Below are 25,446 nucleotides of genomic sequence, written 5' to 3'. Positions count from 1 at the left end.
CAAAGCTACGTCTACAGTGATCTGCTAAATAGCAATTAGGTAAACAACCGGATGTTAAAAAATGTAGCCTTGTAACTCCATTGTGTTCCATGTTATGTCACGATGTGCATGTGTTAGGCTGCTGTTACGCTAGGCTAGGACTCAATCTGATGTGCTTTATACAAGCACATCTCAGAAAACAGAGGGGCTGTGAGTTCCTCAGCCCCTTCCTGTAATTACTGTTGAATCACACTAAGGTGTACATCATACCTGTCAACACTCCCGTTTTTCCCGGGTTTCTCCCGTATTTCAAGGTCATCTCCTTGAAAGATTGTGTATGAAATACACCCTACACATAAGACAGGTGTCACTTGCGCTCAAGCCTTATCGGTGCTCACAGTCCAGGACTAGAGTCAGAAAGACTGGCTGGGCCACTTCACAGAGACTACACCCAGGGATGACCGGAGCACTCAGAGAACTTTTTTAAACTTTTTTTATTCAGGTGCACAAACGACTGACGTTTCGACGCACTAAGACGCAAAAAGTTTAAAAAAGTTCTCTGAGTGCTCCGGTCATCCCTGGGTGTAGTCTCTCTGAAGTGGCCCAGCCAGTCTTTCTGACACCCTACACATACACGATCACTTAGTTTCAATTTCAACCGTTTTGTCATAGGCTAAAACCTGGCAACCCAAAACCCAAATAAGAAAGCGGGTGCCGACTGCGCAGCCTGAGTCTCGTCGTAAGCAAGCGGGCTAGTTGAATGGCCTACTCCAGAACTAGCTGTTGTGAAATTGTTGGGAATTTAATTGATTAACACATCACATAAACTGTTATTGAGTGTTGTTGATACACTGAACTTGTGCCCTCGGAACCAAATCTGACAGCAAGCAGCTTTGAAGTTTTGGAAGTAGCCTATGCTGCAGGCAGAGTGGATACATAACTGGCATGCCCCCCCCCCGAAAAAAAATCTCCCGTTTTTGGAAAGCTAAATGTTGACAGGTATGGTGTACATATTTATAGTGCCCACAAGAGGCTCTCTCTCTCTGTCTGTCAGACTCACATGGTGTTGGCTGCACTGCTAAACAATGATTGTAGGTACTTCATAACACACAGTGACAGTTTTGTGTAGTGGTGGAGTGGCCACCATATGAGATCCTACCTAATCCTTACAAGTATCATGGCTGAAAGCACCGTTTGAGTGTGAGCTGGGAAGGAGAGCTCTGCCTGAGATGATTCCAGACATCAGCTGGCTCTGGGCTGTGTGTCTGGCCATCGCCCAGTAGATCTGGATCAGACCCAACGCTGTTCCAGAGTCAGCCTCAAACAGGGCAAACACAGATTAGATTCTTAAGACTCACTGAAATGGGACATTGTTTATATTGCAGCATCTTACATCTGAGCTAGAGTCGGGGGATGACCTATGCAGTTGTATGAGATGGGGTCAGGGATTGACCTATGCAATTACAGATACACATGGCAACATGTGCCTTATGCCGCCGTGTCCTAACCTGACTCTCGCCAGATGAATTTCATTCCGCTTAGCTCCGCCTAGCTTCACTCACATCTATCTGGGACCTCTTCCGTTGAGAGTGATTTCTGCACCAGATTTTATGGTAGAGCCAATCAGAACGCAGGGCGGGAGTTTCATAGATGTGAAGAAGCGTAGAAGCGACTGTGAGACTGTTATCAGCGTCACGGGTTGGCTTCGATGTGAGTGTTTGAAGTAGCACGTCAATAGATGACGGACAAGTGGTTTATCCAATCATATGCAAGCATTTTTTGATTAGGCCCAGCCTTCTGAAGCAACACTTCAATGGATTGATCCCAGATGGATGAGTGGAGCTAGGCGGAACGAAATTCATCTGGCGAGAGTCAGGTTAGCCGTGTCCATCATTGGAGTCAAATCAGTAATCTTGGACATCTGAGTTGGGTACGCTGCCAAGAAGCCCCAAGGACCAAGAAGCAGTGCAACTCATTACTGAAATGCCTCTGGAGGAATCAGGGGGTTAGAATAGCTTGCATCGATTACACACAGCGAAAATAAATTCTGTTCAGTGTGTACCATAAGAGTTATTCTCAAATAGCTTGCAAAATGCACTTATCTGAGATGTGGAAACAGTTTTGATAGCACCGGTGTTTATATGTATGGAGGGGCACTGTGTAAACAAATTCCTTAAACTCATAGTTTCAGCTTGTCAACATCCAAGTGTTTGTTTTGCCCACTCACATACCCATGTAATAACATATAACCAACCAACCTGGCGGATACTGGATATTTTGCAACAACTATACTGTGTGAGGCCCTATGGTATAGTTTTGAAGAGTAGTAGTAGTTATCTCTGAGTGTTGCACCTCCAGTGCACCTCCCCCCTCGGTATCCTCTCATTACGGGTATCTGCATTCAGCAATTGAGGCTAAGCCAGAGGATGGAAGTGGGGAAGAAAATTAGTATTGCAACACCAACCCTCAGAAGGTCACCGTGTCAGCAACAAAATCAAAAAACAAAACAGCATCAACATATCTAAATGAAGCAAAACACTGTGTGGGCCGCACAGGTCTATTCTGTTTAGCATCAATGCATTGCACGCTTCCCCGAAACAGGTGCGGAGAAGCAACTGCGGAGCACATAGATTAACAATCTTGTGGTGTGGTCACGTGTTTGAATGGGGTGTGCTGCGTTTGGCCGCGTTGGCTCTTTAAATGAAGCAACTGTCTGAAGCGAATGTAATGAAGCCGAACGTCGTCAGCGGTGCGGCTCCCCCTAACTAATGTCTTGGGCTGTGCGAGCAACACACCCACCCTCCCCCGTTCCCTGTTCTGTGCCATCCCCTTTCGGAGGCCCCCCCACGGAGACGCCATGCAGCCTCTGCATGCTCTGGAAGTTTCTCTTCCTCCATTTCACCTGATCCCCAGAGAGGGAGAGGGTTTCACACTGATGCCAGGATTTTAACTGTGTGGCTCTGAGAGGAAGAGAGAGGAAAAGAAAAGAGGGACATATTGTGTGTGTGTGTGTGTGTGTGTGTGTGTGTGTGTGTATGTACTGGTATGTGTGTAAATGTGTGCGTACGCTTGTATGTTAATGTGCCTGTGTGTGCATGTTAATATTCTTGTGTGTGTGTGTGTGAGAGAGAGAAAGAGAGAGAGTCTGTGTGAGAGAGAGTGTCTGTGTGTCTTTGGGTGTATGTACATGTGTGCACTGTTTGTGTGTGTGTGTGTGTGTGTGTGTGGTATATGCATATGTGTGGGGAAAGGAACCAGGGAAATAGGACAATGAATGGCAAGTGAGGTAAAACCGCTACGCTGAGAGGGACCAGGGAGAGAGAAACTGGGAGCTTATTTTTTATTTTCATTTGCATGAGTATTCTGCATAATACTCCCTCTGTCTGAGTGCTAGTCCATTAATTATTAATTATCAGAATATCGGGCACACATAGATCACTGAAGCATTAGTGTCTGGCAGGAAATAGCCTTGTGCATTATAGTATGCTCTACAACCAAATGAGAAGGTTTTACTTTTAAATCGCTACATCATTGATGGTGAGAAAGTACAAAAAACACTGGCTGGATGATGACACTATAAACCACAGCCTGTCATGATGTTTACAACATTTTCTGCAGTGAAGTACTGTGGGGGAAAAAAACTATTAAAGATATTCAAGAATCCATCTTGACCTAATTCAACCTATTTGACCCAGTAGTCAAAGGCTTTGAAATACGTGCTTTGAGATGTTTGCTAATGATTGATCTTATACACTGCACATGCCAGAGGCAGCTCACAAAGCTCAGCCAGACAGCGCTACTGCTCAATCAACCGATAAACCTCTAAAATGTGAATACAGCCTTGTGAATATATTGCACCTGGAAAATGAACTTCAATCCATTGCAGATCCATAAACAAACTTGTAAGGTAGAAGAAAAAGCAGCCTGTGTGTTTAAGGGGGCCAAAGCTGAAGCCTTTTATCTCAGAAGACTGATGTATACACGTATATAGTGAGTGTGCAGAGAATTTTAACAGGGAAGATTCTAAAAAAAAAGAAGGGAAAAACCAACAAGGCAACAAAACAGGATAACTAAAGAAGAAACATCTTGAAACGGAGCAGCAAGAAACGGGCCCCTCTTTCTTATGTCTTAAAAACAGCATGGGCCAAGTCTCTGTAGACAAGGTTTGGCCAACGTTTTATTTGCTCTCCTGCGACTTAGCCCTCCTACATGTGCAAGACATAGAGGCACTTTCTGCACATGCCTTGGTGTTCTCGCCCACTTACTAACAAAATATTGATGTTAGTCAGAGAGCAGAACTGACAGAAGAACTCAGGAAAAATCATATACACCAGGTAGGGAAGTAATTCCCTCAAACAAAAGTTGCTTTGTCTGCTTCCTTTTGTTGGACTCCCTTATTTCAGCCTACACCAATGAGTTTGGCCTTGGGATGCCCATGAGGCTTTACAACTTTTTGTTAGCATGTGTGTGTGTGTGTGTGTGTGTGTGTGTGTGTGAGAGAGAGAAAGAGAGAGAGAGAGAGTGTGTGTGTGTACGTGTGTTACTGGGTGAGACTCAATTCCTTGCTTGTTTGCTGCTGATAAAACAGTCCAGAGTCCTGCATGTATAAGCTTCAATATCTTCCCTCTCAACTTTTATCTCTTCAGAACAGTGTTCTTCTTAAATCTTTTCTGTAGCTGCACTTGATCTGACATCTGTTTTGATTTTCCTCTCCACTGTCTTATTTTCAGAGTAATTGCTCACCCAGTTAGATTGGCACAGAAATACTGGATGTTGCACAAAATGGAAGTAATATAAAGAATACTATGAACCTTAATTTACTTGTTTATTTGCAAAATCTCTTTCATTCTTTTAAAGGTCAATATTGAAGCCTAACCCTGGTCAAATCTACCTGAACTAATTTACCCATCAGTGACTACAAATTAGGCCCATAAAACATTTGGATTGATCATACACCTTCTATTTAACTCAGGCATTGCTCTGGCCTTTGTTAGAGCTTTGCTGAGCATAGCACTCTAATTGCAGCACACCTGTGTTAATTGTCTAATGATTGCGAAGGCGGCAACTGTGCCTCAAGCGTTGAGTAAGAATTTGATTAAAGGGCAATAGCCTGTAAGGTGAAGTGGCCTGGAAATTCTGCTTGCTCTAGGGAGGTATAACGTTAGTTCTACCAGAAAGACTCAGTAGACAGAATAGAATCAGTTAACAATTTAATTAGTAAAGGAACGGCTTGGATGCAAGCATGATGGAGTCCTGAATAGGTAACAGTCTTTGGCGTAGGCCCCGTCTCGGATCCGTCCAGCGATGAGCGGATCTCGTCTCCTGCCGATGGATGAAGGCAGGGGCGGGGAGCCTACCCCCCACGACGAGACGGGGACCAACTGGTGGCGGTGGCTGAAGGAAGATGATGTGGTAGGCAGACCGTGCCCGATGGACGTGGACTGCTGGCAGAGGTGGCTGGAGGGGAGGTGGAGGGGACGTCAAAGTCAGCGTACTGAGAAGCAGAAGCAGTGTTAGGTGGTACATATTTAAAGGGCCACTGAATTCCTATAGGCTAGCGCTGATTGAATGAGTGAATGATCAGATTGCAGGGCTTTCTCAAAAGTAGGCAAAGCTAAGATTGGCTCCGTGTAAGCATGGGAGGAGTAAGCTACACTACGAGTCTTCCTAGTAGAACTTTCGCTGAAGCTATCATTGCCTCCTTATAGACATTTGGTGAAGAACTTGGAGTCGGACATATCCAACACTTTAAGCGTCAACAAACTTTTTTGTATGGTATATTTCGTATCAGCATAGAGACTCTGAATCCAGTGACTCGAGGCAATATATTGAAAAAGTTACACTTTTTGGTACACTTTTCTGACTAAAATACTTCCTCCAAATGTGTACTCTGAACAGTACAAAAAGACACTATTCTGGGGCGAATGAATGCTTTGCTTCATTCCATTTGTACATGTCCACATGGAGTTAGCAGGGAGACGCTAATGGCATGGAAATAAACATGATTGGAGGCCTCAGCTGATCAATGAGAGATTAGACCCTGTATAGAAGTGAAGCTCAGTGATGCCCTTTTATTTTACCCACTAAGCCCTTTCCCATTAAGTCAGCAAAATCAGTCTAAATAGGGTCACTGCCAGTGTTAGTGCATCGAGGTTCTGCAGATTAGTGGACGAAGGCTATATTGCATGCCGTGTGTCTATTACTGACCCCTCTGTGCCCCCCTTTCAAAAGGGAGATATTCAATTGATTTCCTGTTGGCAAACAAGCTGACAAAACTGTTCATTGTAAACCTTTTAACCAGTAGAGTCTGCATCCTAGGATACAAGGCTGCAGAATTGGGAAAATATGGTTCAAAGCTTCTTTCTGCCATGCTCACAACTGCCTGGTTTGCAGGGGTCCTCAATGATGTTTACTGCTCCATATGTAAACAAATCATTACAAAAGGCTGCTTGTGCCATTACGTTTATGTAATAGTCATGGAATGATTGAATATGAAGCCCAATCCCAATGTTTTTAATTGACCTCACTCCACATCTGACATAGAATGCATGATTACGTCTATTTCTCTTCGCCTCAATCTCTCGGCCCATCCCCATAACCCAGCCTCTGCACAGGCTCCTTCTATGAGTCTGATCTCATAAGCAGAGGTGGTTTGACGTGACAGATAATAATAACAGTCCTGCTCTGACCGGGCAGCCCTCCCCAAGGAACATGGCTTTCATACTGTATCTTAGTCCGTCTCTGGGTGATTGGAGAGCCACTCCCAGCCTGTCGTCTGTGTCCTCATCCTTCCCCTGCTCTTCTCTTCTCCCTTCTCTTCCTCTTCTCCCAGGGGAGGATGATGATGGTGTATGGAGTCTCTCTCTCTATCCCTCTATCTTTTTTCTCTCTTTCTCTTTCTCCTGGGTGGCCTTGGTCTGCTGAATCGGCTGGACTCCTCTTTGTCCTGCATCGCAAGCGAGGGAAGACGACCACGTGGAGTCAGTGGTGAGTAGGAATTTCACGGCAGCCATGGCCGTCGTTGCTCCTTGCGTTGGCCGTGATGCCCCTTTGAAAATCAGAGGTTTACAAGCCACGGTGGCCTTGGTGCCCCCTTATTTCAATATTCTGCTTTGCGTCCGACTAATAGCGATTTTTATTTACCCTATGGCCTGTCAAAATAATCTTAGCATTCACAACGCAAATTGATTTAGTCTTTTACGCAGTGGAGAGGTGACTTTAAGTGATATTTTTTCTGGTTGTGATCATTTGTGAGCACGTTTTCCTTTAATTGAGCCCTCGAATTAATAAAACGTGACCCCGTTGTGGGCCTAAATTGAGCTCTCGAAATATGTATTTTGTGCTCACATTTAGTAATTTCTGACATTTTCTCACCGCTCGTTGTGCTGTGGTGGCAACTTCGTGTTACCTATCAAGCTACTGGCATGGACTAGGCCTACTATCAGGCTGTCTGTAACATTACAGTTCATATTGGTAATGTGATGATAACCGTAGGCAGTTAATTAAAGCCTTTTTAGTTTTCACCATTAGGTGGTCAGGATGGTTAGCGGACTTCTACTCTTTGTAGCAGCGTCACCTGCGGTGTCAACCGCCAGCTATGGAGACCCATAATGGGGAAATGTAACTACTAGGCTACATACTGTAGGCTGCTCGGGCTCTGTTGTAATGACCGGTTTCCACTACCTCCTGAAATGTTGACTAAAGCCTACATTTTTGAGCACACAATTTAATTTCTTCGAGCACACGTTTTAATTATTAGTGGGTGCGTTTTAGTAGGTCGAGATCTCGAATATACTATAACGTGCTCATGTTTACATGTGTCAAGACAATATTGAGTGCACGTTTTACAAATTGTGGCCACGTTTAAGTAGATCGTGCACACAATGTTCTATAACCATGTTCACTAAATTGTGCTCTCGTTTTAATAAATCGTCCCCTCGTTTTAGTAAATAGTGCACTCGTTTAATAAATTGTGCCCTCGTTTTACTATGCTTAAAATGAGAGCTCAATTTAGTAAAATGAGCGCACACTATTGTAAAACGAGAGCACAATATAGTAAATTGTGCACACGATTTAGTAAACCGAGCTCACAATATAGTAAAACGAGCGCACAATGTAGTAAAGCGAGCACACATTCTCTCAACATGCAAAACATTTTGTGATGACCCCTCTAGGGCTCCGTAAGAAAGTGACAGTGCACGACAAGAAAGAAAGTGCGTCCAAATTCACCCATTCTTCTCAGTTGAACTACTCCCGAAATAGCCTAGCCTACTCATCACACAGACATCACAAGTATCACATGAAAGAGCTTTTTCTCTGCTAATTGCTGTGGTGAACGGTTCGCGAGAAAAGTAGCCTAAATAATATAATTCAATTTAATCATAAATTCTACTTAAAGGAATACGCCACCCCTAGGTGAAATTGGGTCACTCCCCGCAGTCCCTAGAGTTGGATGAGTGAGCCAAAGCGTTTTATAGCCGACCCAGCCATTGTCCTAATCTAGAAATGGCCCGGTTAGCTTTAGCTTAGCGTAGTCGCTGTAATCTGGCGATATCAGCTAGCATGTTGTTGCAAAAGTGAATCAAATAACTCAAGATTTTTTATAATTATTTCTCGTAACCTGTACATATCAATGCAAATTAACACAAAGGGATTTACTAGACCAATTTAGATTTGGAACTATTTTCGGGGATAGCACCGGCAAAGCACCGCTGCCAGGCGCAAAGACATCACGCAGCATCTGTAAACCCTCAACTTCCGGCAATACACCAGCGTGACTACCAAGTTCTCTGCTACTAGGCTGACACTGACAGGTGGGCTTTCTCTAATGCGATGAATTCTCTAATGGCGATGAATATGGAAGATTACACGATAGACGAAGATGATGACTTTGACTACCAAGATCCAAGACCCTACCTTTTTGAACCGGAGTTCACTGAAGAGGAGTTGCGAGCTTTGGATCTTGGAAGAGAGGACGTTGCGACTAGTCAAGGCGAGTCGGATGAGAGAACGAGAGCAAACACGAACTGGTGGTGTGAGTGTGGAGTGTGGAAAAAAAAAACTGAGGACTGCAGGATGGATCATTGCTGAGAAGTCGTCGGTAGCAGTGACACAAGTGCGGTCACGCTCCTCTTCGGGAGCGTTGCCCACCATCGATAGCAGTATTTTATCCCACTCTGCACAGCATAAACACTCCATTTCAGTCGGCATGGGTTGGCACACACACTCCACACTCACACCACCAGTTCGTGTTTGCAGGTCTACTGCTGTGAATAGGCTAAATACAACTTTGATCATTTGTATAGCCCACTACTGTATAGTTAACTTTGGCCTTAGTGCCCTGACATGTGGCGTTTGTGCCCCCCACCAAATATTCCCAACTGAAGGCCAAGTGGTCTTGCCCCTAAAATGGTGAAATTCCAAGCCTGGTGGTGACAGTCCACTCAGTCCACTGTTTGTGTCTTAATGACCGTACTGGCCTTGGCAGTTCTCCCCTGCCAATTCCAGTCCTCTGAGTTTGTGGATGTCTCCATTCAAGCCTCGTCTGGGACATGACAACTCTGGATGATGGTCATACATGAAGACGGTAGATTACTGTTTAAGTCTCGTCTGGCACATGATGAACTCCACTCCACCCCCATTTTTCATTATTTTCCTCATACAGCTGATCCCCTCCACTGAGCAGATGTTCAAACCACGGTCCCTGCTCCGAGCGCACCTGAGAAAAGTCTGTGTAATTATACTAGTCGTGATTAGCCAAATCAGATGTGCTCATGCAATCAGGAATGGCATGGACACATTCAGTCAGAGCAGGGAATGATTGACAGCATGCAGAAATAAAGGGGGAGGACTGGTGGGGAGAGGAAAATGATCAAGGTGCACATCTCAATACATTTTCTGGTACACAACTGTAGTTAGTTTTTGAACATTTTCTTTCTTTCTTTCTTTCTTTCATGTTTTCATCCTCCCCCGCTTCCCTTTTTAAAAACTATTTTCTCCAACATATCTGATGTTCCCCTCCAAGCTTATGTTGCTATCTTAATCCAATCAGACTCCACAGGGGGTTCAATTGACACCTACATCATATTTCACTGAGCAATACACACTAAACCAGATGAAATGCAGAGTGGTTCTTCAACCTTCTCCCTCTTAACAAGATTAACATTAAGCTCCCCATATATTTGTGAAAATAACAAGGAAATAAACATATCTTAATTTAGTGTACGATGAATGATTAATTTGGTCCTGAAACCAGCATGACAACACAGAAAGTGTTGTCCTGCATTTTCTGCTGTTTCCTATATTGAATACACTGTCAACCTAGATGTTCAGATTTGTACTGATACATTTGAAAATATAAATAACTTAAAATGTATCTAACTTGCACTGCGGTATATTTATCTTCAAAACTGTGTTAATATGTGAAATTATTACCCATTATTACCCATGGAAGACACATAACTATGCATGTATGCATGTAGCCGTGGCGCTTCGGACTTGTAACCGGAGGGTTGCCGGTTCGAACCCCGATCGGCTGAAGTGCCCTTGAGCAAGGCACCTAACCCCTCACTGCTCCCCGAGCGCCGCTGTTGTTGCAGGCAGCTCACTGCGTCGGGATTAGTGTGTGCTTCACCTCACTGTGTGTCTTCACTGTGTGCTGAGTGTGTTTCACTAATTCACAGATTGGGATAAATGCAGAGACCAAATTTCCCTCACGGCATCAAAAGAGTATATATACTTATATACTATACTTATATGTCATACTTTACAGCCAAGATCATTAGCAGGTTAGCACAACCTATGTTTCAAAGTAACCCTTTCTGTGGACGTATTTCATAGACTGTGCAATTCATTGACCACATTGTTTTTCGCCATACTCATCTTTATTAAGTTTATTGTACAGTTAGACCAGTGATTTGATTGAACTCAAGCTTCTGACAATCATCAGTGAGAATCCTGAAGAGAGAAAAAAATCAAAAGCGTATAGAATTCTGCTCAACGGCTCGTTTGTTGGCAATCAGGGCATCTTCAAATGATCCACAGCCATTAAGGAACTCTTTTTGCCTCTTTTTTGACTCTCTCTCTCTCTCTCTTTCTCTCTCTCTCTCGCTCACTCACATACACTGTACACGCACACACACACACACACATACAGACACACACACACAGTCTTCTGGCCTTGGGCGTTAAAAGTAGAGATCAAGCAAGGCTTTACTTTTATATTTAACTATTTTTGATGGCCTCCATGAGCTCTGCATATTCCGTAGCCCTCAGGACAGTGCAAAGTCCTTCATCACAGCTCCCTCACTCGCTCACTTGTAGATCTTGTTTTCCATACACAACAAAAAGAGAAAGAAGAGGGTCAAAACTTTTCTCATGATACCACAGAGGATTCACACTTTCATTTCAAACGTAAGATATGAGACGCTAAACCAGAGACTCCTTGGTCTTTGAGGTTCGGCTCACGTGGTCTCAGAGGAGAACCTCTATATTTGCCATTAGCTTCATTATTGATCACCACGCGAATGCTCTATTCTCCCTATTTCTGGTGGTTGCGCTCTTGGGACAGTCTTTACATAACACACACACACACACACACACACACACACACACACACACACACACACACAGGCAGGATGTTCTGTTGTGCTAGTTTCTATACACACATTTATATTCCTTTTCTTGGGAAGTCTCGATTCTGAGGGAGGAAATTTCACATCCCTTCACACAGCGGATGGAGGAACCTGTCATTTCGTTCTACTTTTACAGTGGATTTGTTTTATTTTTTAGAGCAACTGATTTGGCGAGAAGTAGGTGAGTTTTTCTGTCTCTCTGACTGCAGCACTCTCCCTTTTTGAGAAAATAATTACTATTCATTAAAGTGAGCTGTCAGCTTCTGTCTAACCCCCCTTTGCTCAGCTCGGCCCCTTTTCCTCGATGTCCTTCAGTGCACGGCTGCTGTCATTCTGTCAGCCCTCCGTCAGCCTATCGATTCACACTTCTCTGCTGGAGCACGGGAAGTCTGCATGCCAATTTCCTCCTTTCTGCCTCCTTATGTTGACTGCTTCATTGCTTTTAAACAGCACACCCCCCCCCCTCCCCGTCTCCTGCCCCTTAGTCCCCCTCACACCTAATGGAACAAATAAACTCCTCAAAAATCTTTTTTTCCAATGCAACCACACTTTTTTTGAACCTCTTTCGAAAAGTCTGTTTTTTGAGTGTTTTTAAATGCACAAGCTCTGGCAGGAGATCAGAGAGGGCAGCAGGATGTGCTTTAGCAGTGCGGTGCTGCCAAACACCACCAGACCGGCGTGTGCTGCCTTCTTTTGAAATCTGAAGTGAAACTGAAACTCAATATACTTTATGACATGGTTATATTGGACGGGCAGTTCAAGCAAGTTCAAGCAATAAACGAGAACAGCAAAAAGCGATGTCTCAGCACATATGAGGGATGCAACTGCCTGACAACTCTTTGATAGCCCCTGAAGTCAATTCATGCTTTCAGTCAGAAAATGATGCACATGATCACTGGCAATATAAAATGACAAAAAAGGCAGACAAAAACACCCATTTGAGAATAAGCTGGACTGTTCGATAAATGCAATAGTTAATTTATTTACACACAGTACAGGGGGAAATATAGTCAGGGCCACTTTTTTATTATTTATTATAAGAACATGTACATCCTGATAAAACATTTAGACCAACAAATAGATTTGATCAAACAAGAGGAGTATAAAGTTCAATGTCTCATTACTTGGCCAAACATTTGGCAGGTTGGCATGTCTGTGTGAGTAGCATTATGTACACAATTACAAATAGGTGGATTGGTGTCATACCAGCAAATAGAAACCCACTGGCCGGATAGCATGCCGATAGCTCATGCTGGTCTCCGAGCCGTTCTATCTCTGATAGAAATGAGGGGAGTCTCCCAAAGGGTATTTACATTCAGCACTTTGGTTCTGGACAATCAGGCCTTTGGAAAGGCAAACCTATGTCCCACTCTGACAATGCACTGTAGTCGAAGGCATTTGGGAGGAATAACCTCAGTTTCATTAAAAAAAAAACATCAATAGTGACAGTTTTGTTGGATTAAACAGAGCTTATTGAGTTCTTGCATGTACAAGCATTTAGCTGAAGTTTGACAGGGGAAAAAGAGTCTCGTCACAAATGTGTTTAATGGCACCGTACAGTAGAGATACTATGATCAAACACCAGTTTTAAACAACAACTTCAGTAGTGGCATAGCTGGACAGTTTTGTGTTTTTTTTAACAGAAAATGGTTGAATTAACAAAAGAAAGCAAGACCCGGCGTCCAAATCATTTTTTCCTGCCCCATTAGCTCTCAAAATCTCAACAAATCCATGACAAATTCACTTCTAACTCTTAATGTTTGAAGAACTAGACAAATCTGACCAAAGATGTAATGGCAGACATGTCATTTCCAGTCAAATGGAGGGGAAAATATCCAGGGGTGAGTGTGTATGTGTGGAGGGGTGGTCATCCACTGCTGCCCACCATCCTGGATACCATGCTTAGCAACATTCGTCAGCACTGGCCGGTGATCCTAGTGCTCAGCGTGTGTCCATGCTCATGTTGTCTCTCTCCCTCCCTCTTCCCAGGTCACCGTGCCACATCAGCCTGTCCAATTGGACTCGCTTGTGAGGATAGGAGCTGCCCAGCCATGGTAATGACCGCCTCTGAGAGCATCAAGGCTGAGCGAATGACAGCGCAATGCAGCAAATTTGAAAACAGCGCGAGGGGCCAAATACACACTTGTTTGGTCCACCCCCTGCTGACTTGAAGGAATTTAAAGTTTTATTGAGCATCTGGATGATGTGATATAATACTTTTCCTGGCAGGCTATGCATGATGGAAAAGCTGTTTTTTTTTTGAGAAATTGAATTAAAGACTTGGATTTGATCCCCCTTTTTCTGAGAATACCCTCCTGTTGTGTACATAAGGAGCTTGGCTTGACGCGAATAGAGGTTAATTCTCCAATTTGCATGTAGATAGCCGCTACTCATAGGATACACACACTAAGTTCAACAAATGCTTAGGAATTTTGTAATGTAATGTAATGCCTTCATCCAGCATTTTATCCTCGTCCTTGTCAAAGCTTGTTCAGTCTTTTGTGAGAGTCAAATTGACGGTAAGTAAACAGTGTTAGAATTACAAATAGTCCCAGTTGCAGCTGAGCATGATTCTAATTTTACATTGTGCAGTGCCAGTATATCAAAGTAATCATGCCCCTGACACTCCAAACATCATAAATCTATGAACGGTAAAATATTCAAATACTTTATGATGTTATATATCTCGAGGGAGGCAATGAATGTTTCTCAGGGTCTTGATGATTGATTGTTCATCCTTCAACACCTCTGTGATTAGCTGAAGTGTGGGGGTTCAGCTGAGTGATCCTCGGATAAACAATGTGTTCAGTAACTCTGTATGCTTCCCATCTGAAGAATTTAGTCTGACATTGAAGCTATTCAGAAAGAATGGGAAATGTGGCATAATGTGACAAAGAGGCTTACATTTCCCCTGGGATCAATAAAGTATCTATCTATCTATCTATCTATCTTGGTGTCAACTTTTGGCAGAGGCCTTGCCTTGTGCTGCATAATAGGACCACTATCCTGCTTGAAACGGCATATATTTTCCAATTCAAATTTGCCGCAAGAGGGTTAAAACATATTGTGTGTCAAATTTTGCCATATAATGTTCAACATTTTATGAAGTATCAAATTGGTTAACGTATTATGACGTTTATAAAACTCACAAAAATGGTGTGAATGCAGTTTCAATTGTGATTAGTGGAGTGATAAATGACCTCAGGTATAAAAAAAGGCTTTAAAAGAGAGAAAATCTCTTTTTTGGCACATATCCTGTCTCAGCATGCCAAGCAACTGAGGTGGCCATCAGAGGACATCCAGAGAAGTTAATCTGCCGTCCTGAAAAATTCGAAATCAAATAAGCCTGCTCCAGACCACCATTAGCTAAATGTGCAGCTTTCAGCGGGCTTGTAACCTTGTCATCATACAACTCTAAGTTTTATTTATATATTTTTATAGAAAGGACCTCAAATGCAAATCTGTGTGCATACAGACAGAGGAAATAAGAAGAAACTGGGAAATTCAGAATGAGATGAAGGCTTCCAGAGGCTTCCAGAGGCATACCAGGTCAGAGGCTGTAGTCATATAAGGTGAGTTTCTGTAATAAATAAAAGACTGATGGCACGACAGCTGAATAATACTGAGAGCTCTACAGTAAGTATCTGGTGGCAAAAGTGAGTAGCACCCAAAAGTGAACTCTCTTCATTGAGAGCTTGGTTGTCAGCAACTTCTCACCAAATTCATTAAAATGACTGGCATTATGTTAAAATGCTGTCTTCAGTTTTACATACACACACCCAGAGAAAGAGACAGCATGACATGACCACAATGAATCTGTACAGAAGTTATGATAGAACCACCAATATGATCGCAACAACAATTTGAGCTTTATAATTCCATACGTGTCATAATGGTGCTGTTATGAAATTCACCGTTAACATAAAAATATTGCAATTATACAGCAAAACATTGTTTGCGAGAAAAACAAAAGATGCTTGGATGCAGATAGAAAAACGAGTGTGCTTCAATATCTGAACAAAGACTCCACTTCATAAGGCATTGGACGCTGCTCCTTTTTTCAGTAGATGCTTTTGGTCTTTGTACTTTCAAAAAGTACGAATTTCACATTTATAATTTATCCCAAAAAAGCAATGCAATGCAACTATAACAATTGAAATAAGATAAAGCAATATTTACAAAGCTGTCAACAGGCCTCTTCAAAACAATATCCTCAGTAGCATTACAATCTCAAAAGTGATTTCCTTGGAACGTTAAAAAACAGACATTTGCCATTATGTTCAGCATAAAGCAGAACATTTGGTGTAGCCATGTCTCTGAATACATCAGGGCATCTCAATCCAAATTCAAGATCAATTATACATTTCGCTGTACAGGATTTATCAAGATGACACAGAAAATGAAGAATGCAAATTTCATATCGATTGTTATCACTGTTTGACCGTTTAGCTATTTTTCTTTCCTCCTGGGCTGATGCTCTATGTGGTTATTCCATTCCAAACATAATAATGATAAAATGAAAAAATAACCTGCAGTGTATTGTGACAGAGAAAACAAGTGCTTCCCATAGCGATTCATTTTCTTCCCTTTTCCACCTCTGTAACATAATAATCAACAAGCAATCCATTGCAAAATCTCTTTTTTGAAGGCCTTTTTTTGTCCTCAGATTGAGTCTCAAGTCCAGAGATCCATTTATATGCAGTGTGCTATGACTCGAGGATGACAAATCTCCACTGTTTTGTGATGCCGAACAGCCAGTGTGTGGACAATCAGTTCAGGCCGCCCCCACACAGATACCCACACAGTCCTCCAGAATTGTCCCCAAACGCTTCATGTTTGCCTGCTCGCGGTTAGCGTGGCCAGAGACACACTTGTGAATTTGTTTTTTTGCACACAAACACAGACACACACACACACACACACACACACACACTCACACTGAAACACAAACAACACACACATGCGTGCCAGAGGGATTTGTCCAGGCTAGCTGCATAACTGCCCCAGCTCAGGCTCCGGGGAGTTGGGCAGCCTGGCGCTGAAGCTCTGCAGGGAGTCCCGGAGGCGTGCCACCTCGCTGGCCGACAGCTTGAGCCGGTGCCGGAGCAGGCAGGAGAAGAGGTCCAGGGGCTGGCCGCCCGGTCCTGGCGGAGACAGCCTGTTGATGCGGTCGCGCATCTCCAGCAGCATGAGGAAGGCGGCGTCCTGCGAACCCTGTGTGTACGGGTAGTCTAGCTGCAGGATCAGGTCCTTGATGCCCTCGGGGTCAAAGTGCATGCTGTAGCCGAACACTTTGAGGCTGTTGATCTTCATGTAGCCCAGGTTGGAGGTGTGGTCGTCCAGGTCCAGCGGCTCGTAGAAGAGCGTCTCGTTGGCGGCCGGGTCGTCCGTGACGATACGGCTGCGCAGGTAGATGTGCACCGTCTCGAAGAAGGACTTCCACTTGCTGCCCATCACCAGCGTCCAGTTCTGGCACTGGAGCGAGCCATCCAGCTTAGTTCTTTCCCAGTCGGGGAAGTCCTGCTGGTTGACTGGCATGAACCAGCTCTCGGAGTGGCTGCCCCCGAACGGGTTGACGTAGATGGCGGGTACGGGCTCCAGGGTGCTGTTCTTGGTGGCGCAGATCTGGAAGCTGAGGCCCATGAGCATGTGGATGAGGTTGGACTTGTTCTTGTTGCTCTTGAGCGTGAGAAGCATGCGCTTGCGCCAGCCCGGATTGAACCAGCTGCCCAGGCGCACGTCGTTGCTGATGTAGATGGCGTGCACCTCCATGCGGCTGTCCAGCCGGCCCAGCAGGTAGCGCGTCTCCGCGTCCGGCATGTCAAAGTCAAAGTTGACGTAGTGGTCCAGCGAGTTGGCGATGCTGGGCCGGCAGGCGCCCGCGTGCAGCACGCTGCCCGGGTGGCAAGCGCCGCAGCGGGTGACGTTGTCGGCCGCGCAGGTGGCGCACGAGGTGCCCTCACCCACCTGGCATGGCACGCTGCCCTGGCATGAGGTTGCCTGCTCGGACGGGCAGGTGCAGCTCCGAGTCTCCTCGGAGAAGGTGCCCAGGAGTCCGTGCTCGCTGCAGTACAGGAGCGACTGTGCGCGGTTCAGCCAGAATCGCAGTGCCCTGAGCGACAGACAATAATTACCACAGACACAATTAATCACAGCAAGACACCTGGCTGCTGGCATTTGCTAAATGGTGATGTGAATCAGGGGGAGGTGGAGGGGGGGGTGGATGAGAGGGAGGAATTGGGGCAAAAAATGACATGAAAAATCTTTTCCACAACAACACGAACAGTCACTCAGGACCTGACCCTGGTTTTTATTGTCACGCAATGAGGCATCCTAGTCTGACCACTGATGAAGAAGGATTTTAATTGTGCACGGCTGAGCTCTCCGCTGACAGAAGGCAGCCATGTTCTCTGCGGCAAGGTAAAGAGGTTAGGAACTCACACGCAGGAGGTGAGAGAACGCAGCATTTTACTGATGTTCGCCATCAGCCAGTTCAAAGAGTTACTAATAATGAAGGGGTTTAGCAAATTCATTATCGAGCTACTTAGTACAGAGAAAGTCAACAGCACAAAGCCTTTGCACATCTCAGATACAGTCTAATGCAATTTCCCCCAGAGGTTTCATATTTCCTCTGGGCCATTTATGTATGTTTGCAACCACTAAGAGGCTTCATTAAATTAAATGCCATGTTTGAAAAGTGTGTTATGCTAATTCGCACAAGCAACATTACATTATTTCCATATAGTGTGACTATAGGAAAGATAATGAAGTAGTTTATTAATATACACTATTTTCAGTGGAGATTTTCATTGAAGTTTTCTTTTAATCTAGGACTAAGATTAATCCACATGTGGGAAACTGGCCCATAATGTCCATAGTACTGTCGATAATTACATAATCTTTTTAGCAGAATGAGATCTCACACCTGTTTCTGAGGGTGCAAGATTCTGCTGAGGATCTTAATAGACTCCTTGCTGTGTAGGCAATGCAGTTTTAACAATATTGAATTCAGAAATTATATGGTTTTGCTTAGAAGTCAACCATCACATATCACTGTTAAAAATATTGTTCATGAGTAAAATCTAATTCTCATCTGGGGCCGATAGGGATCTTATAGGGATATTATTTACAGCGGCGAGCACAAGGGCACAGCAGGCTAGCCTTTGTTAAAGGAGCCAGACCCAGGAGGGGCCTGTCAGGGGAGAGTGGAAGGCTTCAAAGTAAAGGACGTTAACTACAACCTGTCACTCTCCTGGAGCACTTGATTACAGTGTGCCAACACTGACCACACACTACAAAAGGACCTCTCAATCTCCTCTCTCTCTTTGTCTCTCTCTCTCTCTCTCTCTCATGTTCCCTCTTTCTGTCTTACCTTCTTCAGGCTGTGTAAGACCAGTGTTCTTTCTCTCTTTCTCTCTCTCTCTCTCTCTTTTTGGTTGATGGTGTTGACTATGAAATAATTGTCTTGAAATGACAAACAGCCCAAGCATGAAGGGGCCTGGCAGCCTGGCCTTTTCTCAGCTTAAATAAACTCTAGATCATGTCACATAATTACCTTGCGGCAAACACAGTCATTAACGGCAAGGCATGGGGCTTGATAGGGAACGGGTAAATACGTTTTTGAATAGGTTTAAAGGCTATGTCGCGCTGCTAATGCTGAATGACAATGATTGTGGTAGTTACAGACGCTCCCGTTTTGCGAATGTTAATGACTTATCTGTTAAAGACATGTTGGCATATTTAAAAATGCATTCTAATCCTTTGTGCTAACTGCTAACCACATTAACTTGCTCCCCTTAATCCCCGATCTGAACCATTTCAAGACTATTCATAGTTATACACTCACCCCCTGCATATAAAATATGCAAGGGCATAATAACAAAACTGACAAGTGGGCTACCAACAGAGACCTCCAGGGCAATGATTACAGCTGACCACGGCTCACACAGAATTGCGCTGTTGGGGCGCGGCGGGAGCGACTGACTCACAGATTGACAGACAGATTGACAGACAGTAGCCTACCTCTCTCTGGGCAGGCTGATTCTGGGCTGCTTGGGGCAGCGCTTGCTCAGGGTGAAGAGCTTGCGCACGATCTTCTGGGCCTTGCCCATCACCAGCTTGGTGTTGGCCTCCAGCTGCCCGTAACGCCGCTGGAGAGCGCCGTCCGACGTCCAGAACCTCAGGATGGCCGAGGTGTTGAGGAACTGGTCTGTGGGCAGCTTATTCAAAAAGGACTTGAATTCATCTGAGGAGAGAGAGAGAGAGAGAGAATTTGTAAGGTAAAGTTATGTTATAAGTGAGCACACAGAAATGTTTTGATATTGATATTATGTTGTAAAATGTAAAATTATAGATTTTATATTTAATGTAAATTTGATTATGCGTTCCCAAAGGAACATTTATTGTCTAAAAAAATATCTTTCTTTGTCTCATGTGAAATAAATCAGTTCTTCTTGAGATCTCAGGTGAGAGTATTTTGAGATCTTCAGTTGAATTTAAATTGGACCGTCTCAGTCCAAGTCTGTTTTGAGTTCAACTTCAGATCTCATAAATCTTTTTTATCGTGCCTTATTTCTCCTAATGGTCCTTTAGGACAAAAATGTGAGATATCATTTCAAATGTTGCTTTCCTATGTGTTGCTAATTTCTATATACACTATGTAATATGTATGTATGTTAAACTATTTTGTGAATTTCCCTTTTTTAAAATACGGTGATGCAGCACTATTAAAGAGAGACTTGGAAACAAGAAATTATACATATTTGCTACAAAATGTGAAGAAGATAATTAGGCTACTACAGTTATCTATTATTTGCTACTGATTATTAACATTTAGGTCTAAGCAATTAATTCTAACCAGAACCACAACAAAGGTAGCCGCCTTGTGAACACAATACATGGAAATATATGAATATGTTCATTTTGTGTAATTATTCCTTATACTGACCGCATGCTACCACCAAACAATGCATGGTAACTATCTCAATCTCTCTCTTAGAGCTACACTTCCCTACCACAGTGCTCAGTATAAGTAAGACCCTGAATTATTTTCAAGCTCATTTGAAAAAAATATCGCCCACAGCCATGGGTTGCTCCTCCAGATAGCAGGTCCAGTGAGAACCTAGGCGTAAGTGCTCTAAGGCTGACCAAGTGTACAGCACTCTCAAGTCTGGGCTTTTTTTTTCTGCCCACCCCCTGCGTGTTTCCTGTAGCCAGCAGACACACACACATCCCCTTTCATTGCCCTCCTCTCCCGAGCCATTACAGTATTCAATGGTCCTGCAAGTGTGGGATGCCCACGGGTTCTGGCCACTACCAGTAAATGACTGGAATAATGTTAACGTTGGCTCCAAGAGTGAGTGAAGCTCGTTTCGCCCAGTGCCACCCCTCTTTTACAACTGCAGCTGTTGCACTCTGCTCAGAGGACCCCCTGAGCTTGGCAGGACGCGGGCTTGAATGGGGGGGGAACACCATTACAGTACATCCAGTTCAAAGGAGGGCACGCTTCCCATGAAAGTTTTTTTTGTGTTTCAGATTAGGAGAAGACAAGGTACTTTCGTTCTCATTAGATCTACGGTTAATTACAAAAATAAATAAATAAAAAAAGAGACAAAAAAAAAACAAGAGACCTGCACCCAATTGGCACGTGTGGAAATATGCGGAACAAAATTGTTTATTTCCAAGGCAAGCACGTTATGTATTCCCTACATCAATCGCCAGGCATAAACCCAGGGCCGACATATGGTAATGCAACCTCATAAAACCACAATCTCTCACCTTGTACCTTATCTGTGCAAATCAGAAAGCATTGACCTGCATGTCAGGTGTCTCTGCAGTGCTAAGTGGAACACTGTGAGTCACAGCTTGGCCATTAATTGGTTTGATGGATCTCTTGCCCACCCTTTACTCTCTCTCTCTCTCTCTCTCTCTCTCTCATCACCAACTTATTTCTTCCACCTCTCTTCGTATTCTTATCTGTCTTTTATCACCCATCTTTTCATCCCCGTCCCCTCTGAAGCCCCCCGCTCATTTCCCATCCTTTCTCTCTCTCTCTCTCTCTCTCTCTCTCTCTCTGTTTGGTGTGAAGTTCTACTCTCCTTCGTCTTCTTCTCTTCCCTCCCTCCCTCTCTCCCTCTCTTCCCTCCCTCTCTCCCTCCCTCTTCTCTTCTCTCCCCCTCTCTCTCTCTCCCTCCCTCCTCACTGTGAGAGAGTATTGCATTGGCATTCGGAGCACTCCTCTTGTCTGCCTATTCTCCTCTTTTCTGGCATTTATGACTTCATGTCCAAATTTATGGACAATTTAGCCCGGTTCAAAATGTGTCAGCGAGAAAGATGGGGTTAGTTTTCGTAATGAGCCCCACACACTCTCAATCTCTGAGTCAAACTGATCATTTAAATGAGAGTGAGACAGCAAAATGGCAGATGTCGAATCATATCCATTTAGCGGTAAACACCTATTAAGCATTGTTTGACATTACGCTAAAAGGACTTTAGCAACATATAACCCATTTAAATGACCGGGACGTAAGAAGCTTCCTGCATAAAATGTGACCAAAGTATTCCCATGACTGAAAAAAAAAAATTGTTGACAGCAAACCATTTTCATTGTGTATCATTTCTTTGTAATTTGCTTATGTTTAGTGGTCCAGTTTATTACAGATCTACACATACAGTACTGTATCTCATTCTCCACATCCCGGGGGATCCTGCAAACTGATGTAGCAGTAGTGCTGCCACTGAGCACAGACTATTTAGGCTCAGTATAGTGCTCATCAGTTCTACCACCTCATATCAAGATCTCAACACACATATCAAAACACAGGGCAAAAGCAATCCTATTTAAATTGCCTATTATAGTTTGGCCTTATGCTTTTTCATCTGATGCAAATAGGCTCTTCAAATTCATTATACTTGTAATGAACTACTTTGCATCTAAATAGCACTAAAAATGCAATTATAATCTTCCAGTCAGGCTGGACTTAATGTGGCCAAGTTACAGTGGAGCTCTAGAAGGTTGACACTTCTACTTCCCTACTACCTGATCTTGTAAGAAAACACATTATTCAGTATTTATATATTCAGTAAACTTAAGCACTAGCGGGATCATAAATGGCATCAAGGCTGTGGAAGTAGAGTCTGTTGTCCTTCGCCTTAGCTCCTGTATATATTTACAAGAAAGAAAGCAGAGCATGTACTTGTGAAATCTCTACAAGGGTAGAACGCTTTGTGGGGCAAAGTCTAGTTTGATGTCAAAGTAGAAAACAATGAGTTCAACTGCTAGCCTCTTCATCCTTCGACAGGGGTCCCTTTTTAGTTTTTTTTTCCCCCCTTCCTCCACTACTCCTTGCCTCCGGAGATGCGGACATTAATCATGGATTGATCAGAGGGTTTTGCGCTGAAGGGTGCTGAATTATGAGCAGTCTAGAGGAGCTGACGGCTGATGGAGCGCTGATTAGACAGCCCCTCCAGCTGCAGCACAAGGTGAAGGATCTCCTCTCAGTTAATCAGTGAAATGGATCAGCTCGGCTTTTCAAGTCATCACAAATCGCTCGGACCGCCCTCGCTGTCTGTTTTTGTAACGCACCATCCACAGTTTTTTTGGCATTAATCTTCAACACACGGTATCACATGGCTACACTAAGTGTCTGCATTCTATGTACTTAGAATACATGTTGTTCCAAAGTGTAAATACTATTCTTTCTTTGTAAATACAATCTTTAATTGCAATGCACACCCTGTACCTAAAGGTACAGGCTGTGTATTGCAATTAAAGTTAGTAACATACATTGTGCTACTTAGTATTATTTATTACTAATAACTTAAGTACTGTAGGATATGTATTAAGAAGTGGGACCACTTCACTTTGGCCCAGAATGGCTTCCTTAGTGATCACTGCATATATTGCTTGGTTTATGGACACCTGAGTAGTGATTTGTGAAAAGATGCTGCACCAAAGTTGGTGTATCATAAAGAGCTTGCTGACGATGGGTGCTATTGATTTGCTGTAGCGTTGTTCTGTCTGCTGACGGTGCATTGGATTTGCCAGGGAAATGGCACCTGGAACTGAATTGCTCGGTTCCAAAAGAACTCATCAGAGGACCATAGAATACACATTTGCACTGTCTCACGTCACCACTGCCCTTGCCGCTTAGGAAGCCCTTTCAGAAAACAAACCAAATGCTAATCTCTTCCTCTAGAAGTTTCTTCAGTACAACTGAACTTCTCCCTCAGTTGGTGATAGTAACCCTAGGTCCATAAATATACCCTCTTTCTGGTCTCTACAGTAGGATTGCCATCAGATTATTGCACCCAAGTGGGTGCTTCTTTGAAAGCAATGCTTTCCAATCCAACCCTTTGGCTCTTAGAAAACTCGTAAGGAGATCAATCTTAACTAAACCCAATGATTCCCTCATTTCAAGGTTGCAAATGGAACATAAAACTTCTCATCTTCACCTTGATCAATAGCTTTTAAGGAAATCCCCTACAGTGGTATGGCAAGATGTGTGGTTTTGAGTCTCTCTATTTCTCTTTCACTCTCTTTTTCTCTTGTGTGTGTGTGTGTGTGTGTGTGTGTGCGTGCACCCACATGTGTCAGTAAGTGTGTGTGTGTGCACAGCACAATGGCACTGAGCACTTCACATTCCATTAAATCCTGCAACATGACTCTCTGCTGTTGTCATTAAAGGGTTTATGTTGCATGCTGTGAAAATGGTCCAGCTGTGTAATACTCAATATTAAATAGTAATCCAATAATGGGTGAAATAAAGCACCGTTAGATATTGCGGCATGGTTACAACATGAAAGGTTATTAGTCTTTGGTGTTGTGTTGATGGCCTATTATTGCATTTAAAAGCTGACCACATTCAAACAAGAGTTGTGAATTTCCTCCTAAGTGGCATACATTATCGAAAGATGATCTCTTCATATAATGCTAAATAATGGGACTCTATTTAAAAGGACACACTGTAACTGTTACAGACAAATAACAGATATGTCTTTTATATCACAGAATTTTTCTCAAGCTAGCGCAATTTCACCTGTATTAACTTAATTATTGTTTACTGAGTGTGCTATTACTCATGTTGTTATCGCCTTAGCCATATTGAACAACAATTACATAACAAAGCCATATTGAACAACAATTACATAACAATTACAATTACAACAACACTTTGACAGAAGATGTTCAGATAATGCTTCATGAAACAACTAGATGACTTGACTTTCATCTTTAAAATGCGCAGAGATTAACTAGTGGTGAAAAACTTAATATGCAGGGTTTTTTTTTAGCTTAATTTACCTTCACTTAACAGCTTCAGAGTCATTGGAATGGTTATATGACTTTTTTCGGGTTGAATGGTGGCTGTCCCACTTCCCCCTAGCGCCTGTGAGCGGAAAAACCACCCTTGCAACTTTGGGCCGGCGGCCTCAGTATCAGGAAGTATAACGAGTGTAACGAATTGCTTTACTGCATTTAAATACACATGCACGCCAGGCACCAGCTAGAAAAAGGTAGCGATGGAGTTTCTCAGACATTCGTCATGACAGAGCCAGCGAAAAAGAAGCAAAAACCGAGAAAACAGTAAGGAAATTGCCAATACTGCATAATTGCCAATACTGTTTCTCTTTAAGATCACTGAGCTACAGTGCCAATACTGGGGGCACATTATACAAACCATTTGACACAATCCAGAGGAACCCTGCCTTTCTATTCAAACCAGAGGAATGCAGTGTCGTCTCAAAAGGCATTAAAACACAATGTAGCTAATACACAATCATGACAGAATTACATACAGGGGCACGCTCACTTTGTGAGAGGGAGTTTAGGGAATTT

The 25,446-nt window shown here is 43.4% G+C and overlaps 1 protein-coding gene across 2 annotated transcripts in view; it reads right to left on the bottom strand.

The window, feature by feature from the left end:
• Positions 1-15,367: 15,367 nt before the first annotated feature.
• brinp2 (bone morphogenetic protein/retinoic acid inducible neural-specific 2) overlaps positions 15,368-25,446 on the bottom strand; it is a 75,587-nt gene continuing 65,508 nt past the window's right edge. For both annotated transcript variants that reach the window (XM_042108612.1, XM_042108613.1), the window contains exons 7-8: positions 19,635-19,857; positions 15,368-17,724 (exon numbers count right to left, since the gene is read on the bottom strand). In XM_042108612.1, the coding sequence (XP_041964546.1) occupies positions 16,599-17,724; positions 19,635-19,857 (1,349 nt within the window). In that variant the 3' untranslated portion in view covers positions 15,368-16,598. The remainder of the gene's footprint in view (positions 17,725-19,634; positions 19,858-25,446) is intronic.

The sequence above is a fragment of the Alosa sapidissima genome, chromosome 1 (genome assembly GCF_018492685.1).
Source record: "Alosa sapidissima isolate fAloSap1 chromosome 1, fAloSap1.pri, whole genome shotgun sequence".
In the NCBI taxonomy this organism is placed as follows: domain Eukaryota; kingdom Metazoa; phylum Chordata; class Actinopteri; order Clupeiformes; family Clupeidae; genus Alosa; species Alosa sapidissima.
Note: the sequence above shows the minus strand (reverse complement) of the source record. Positions and strands in the feature narration are given on the sequence as shown.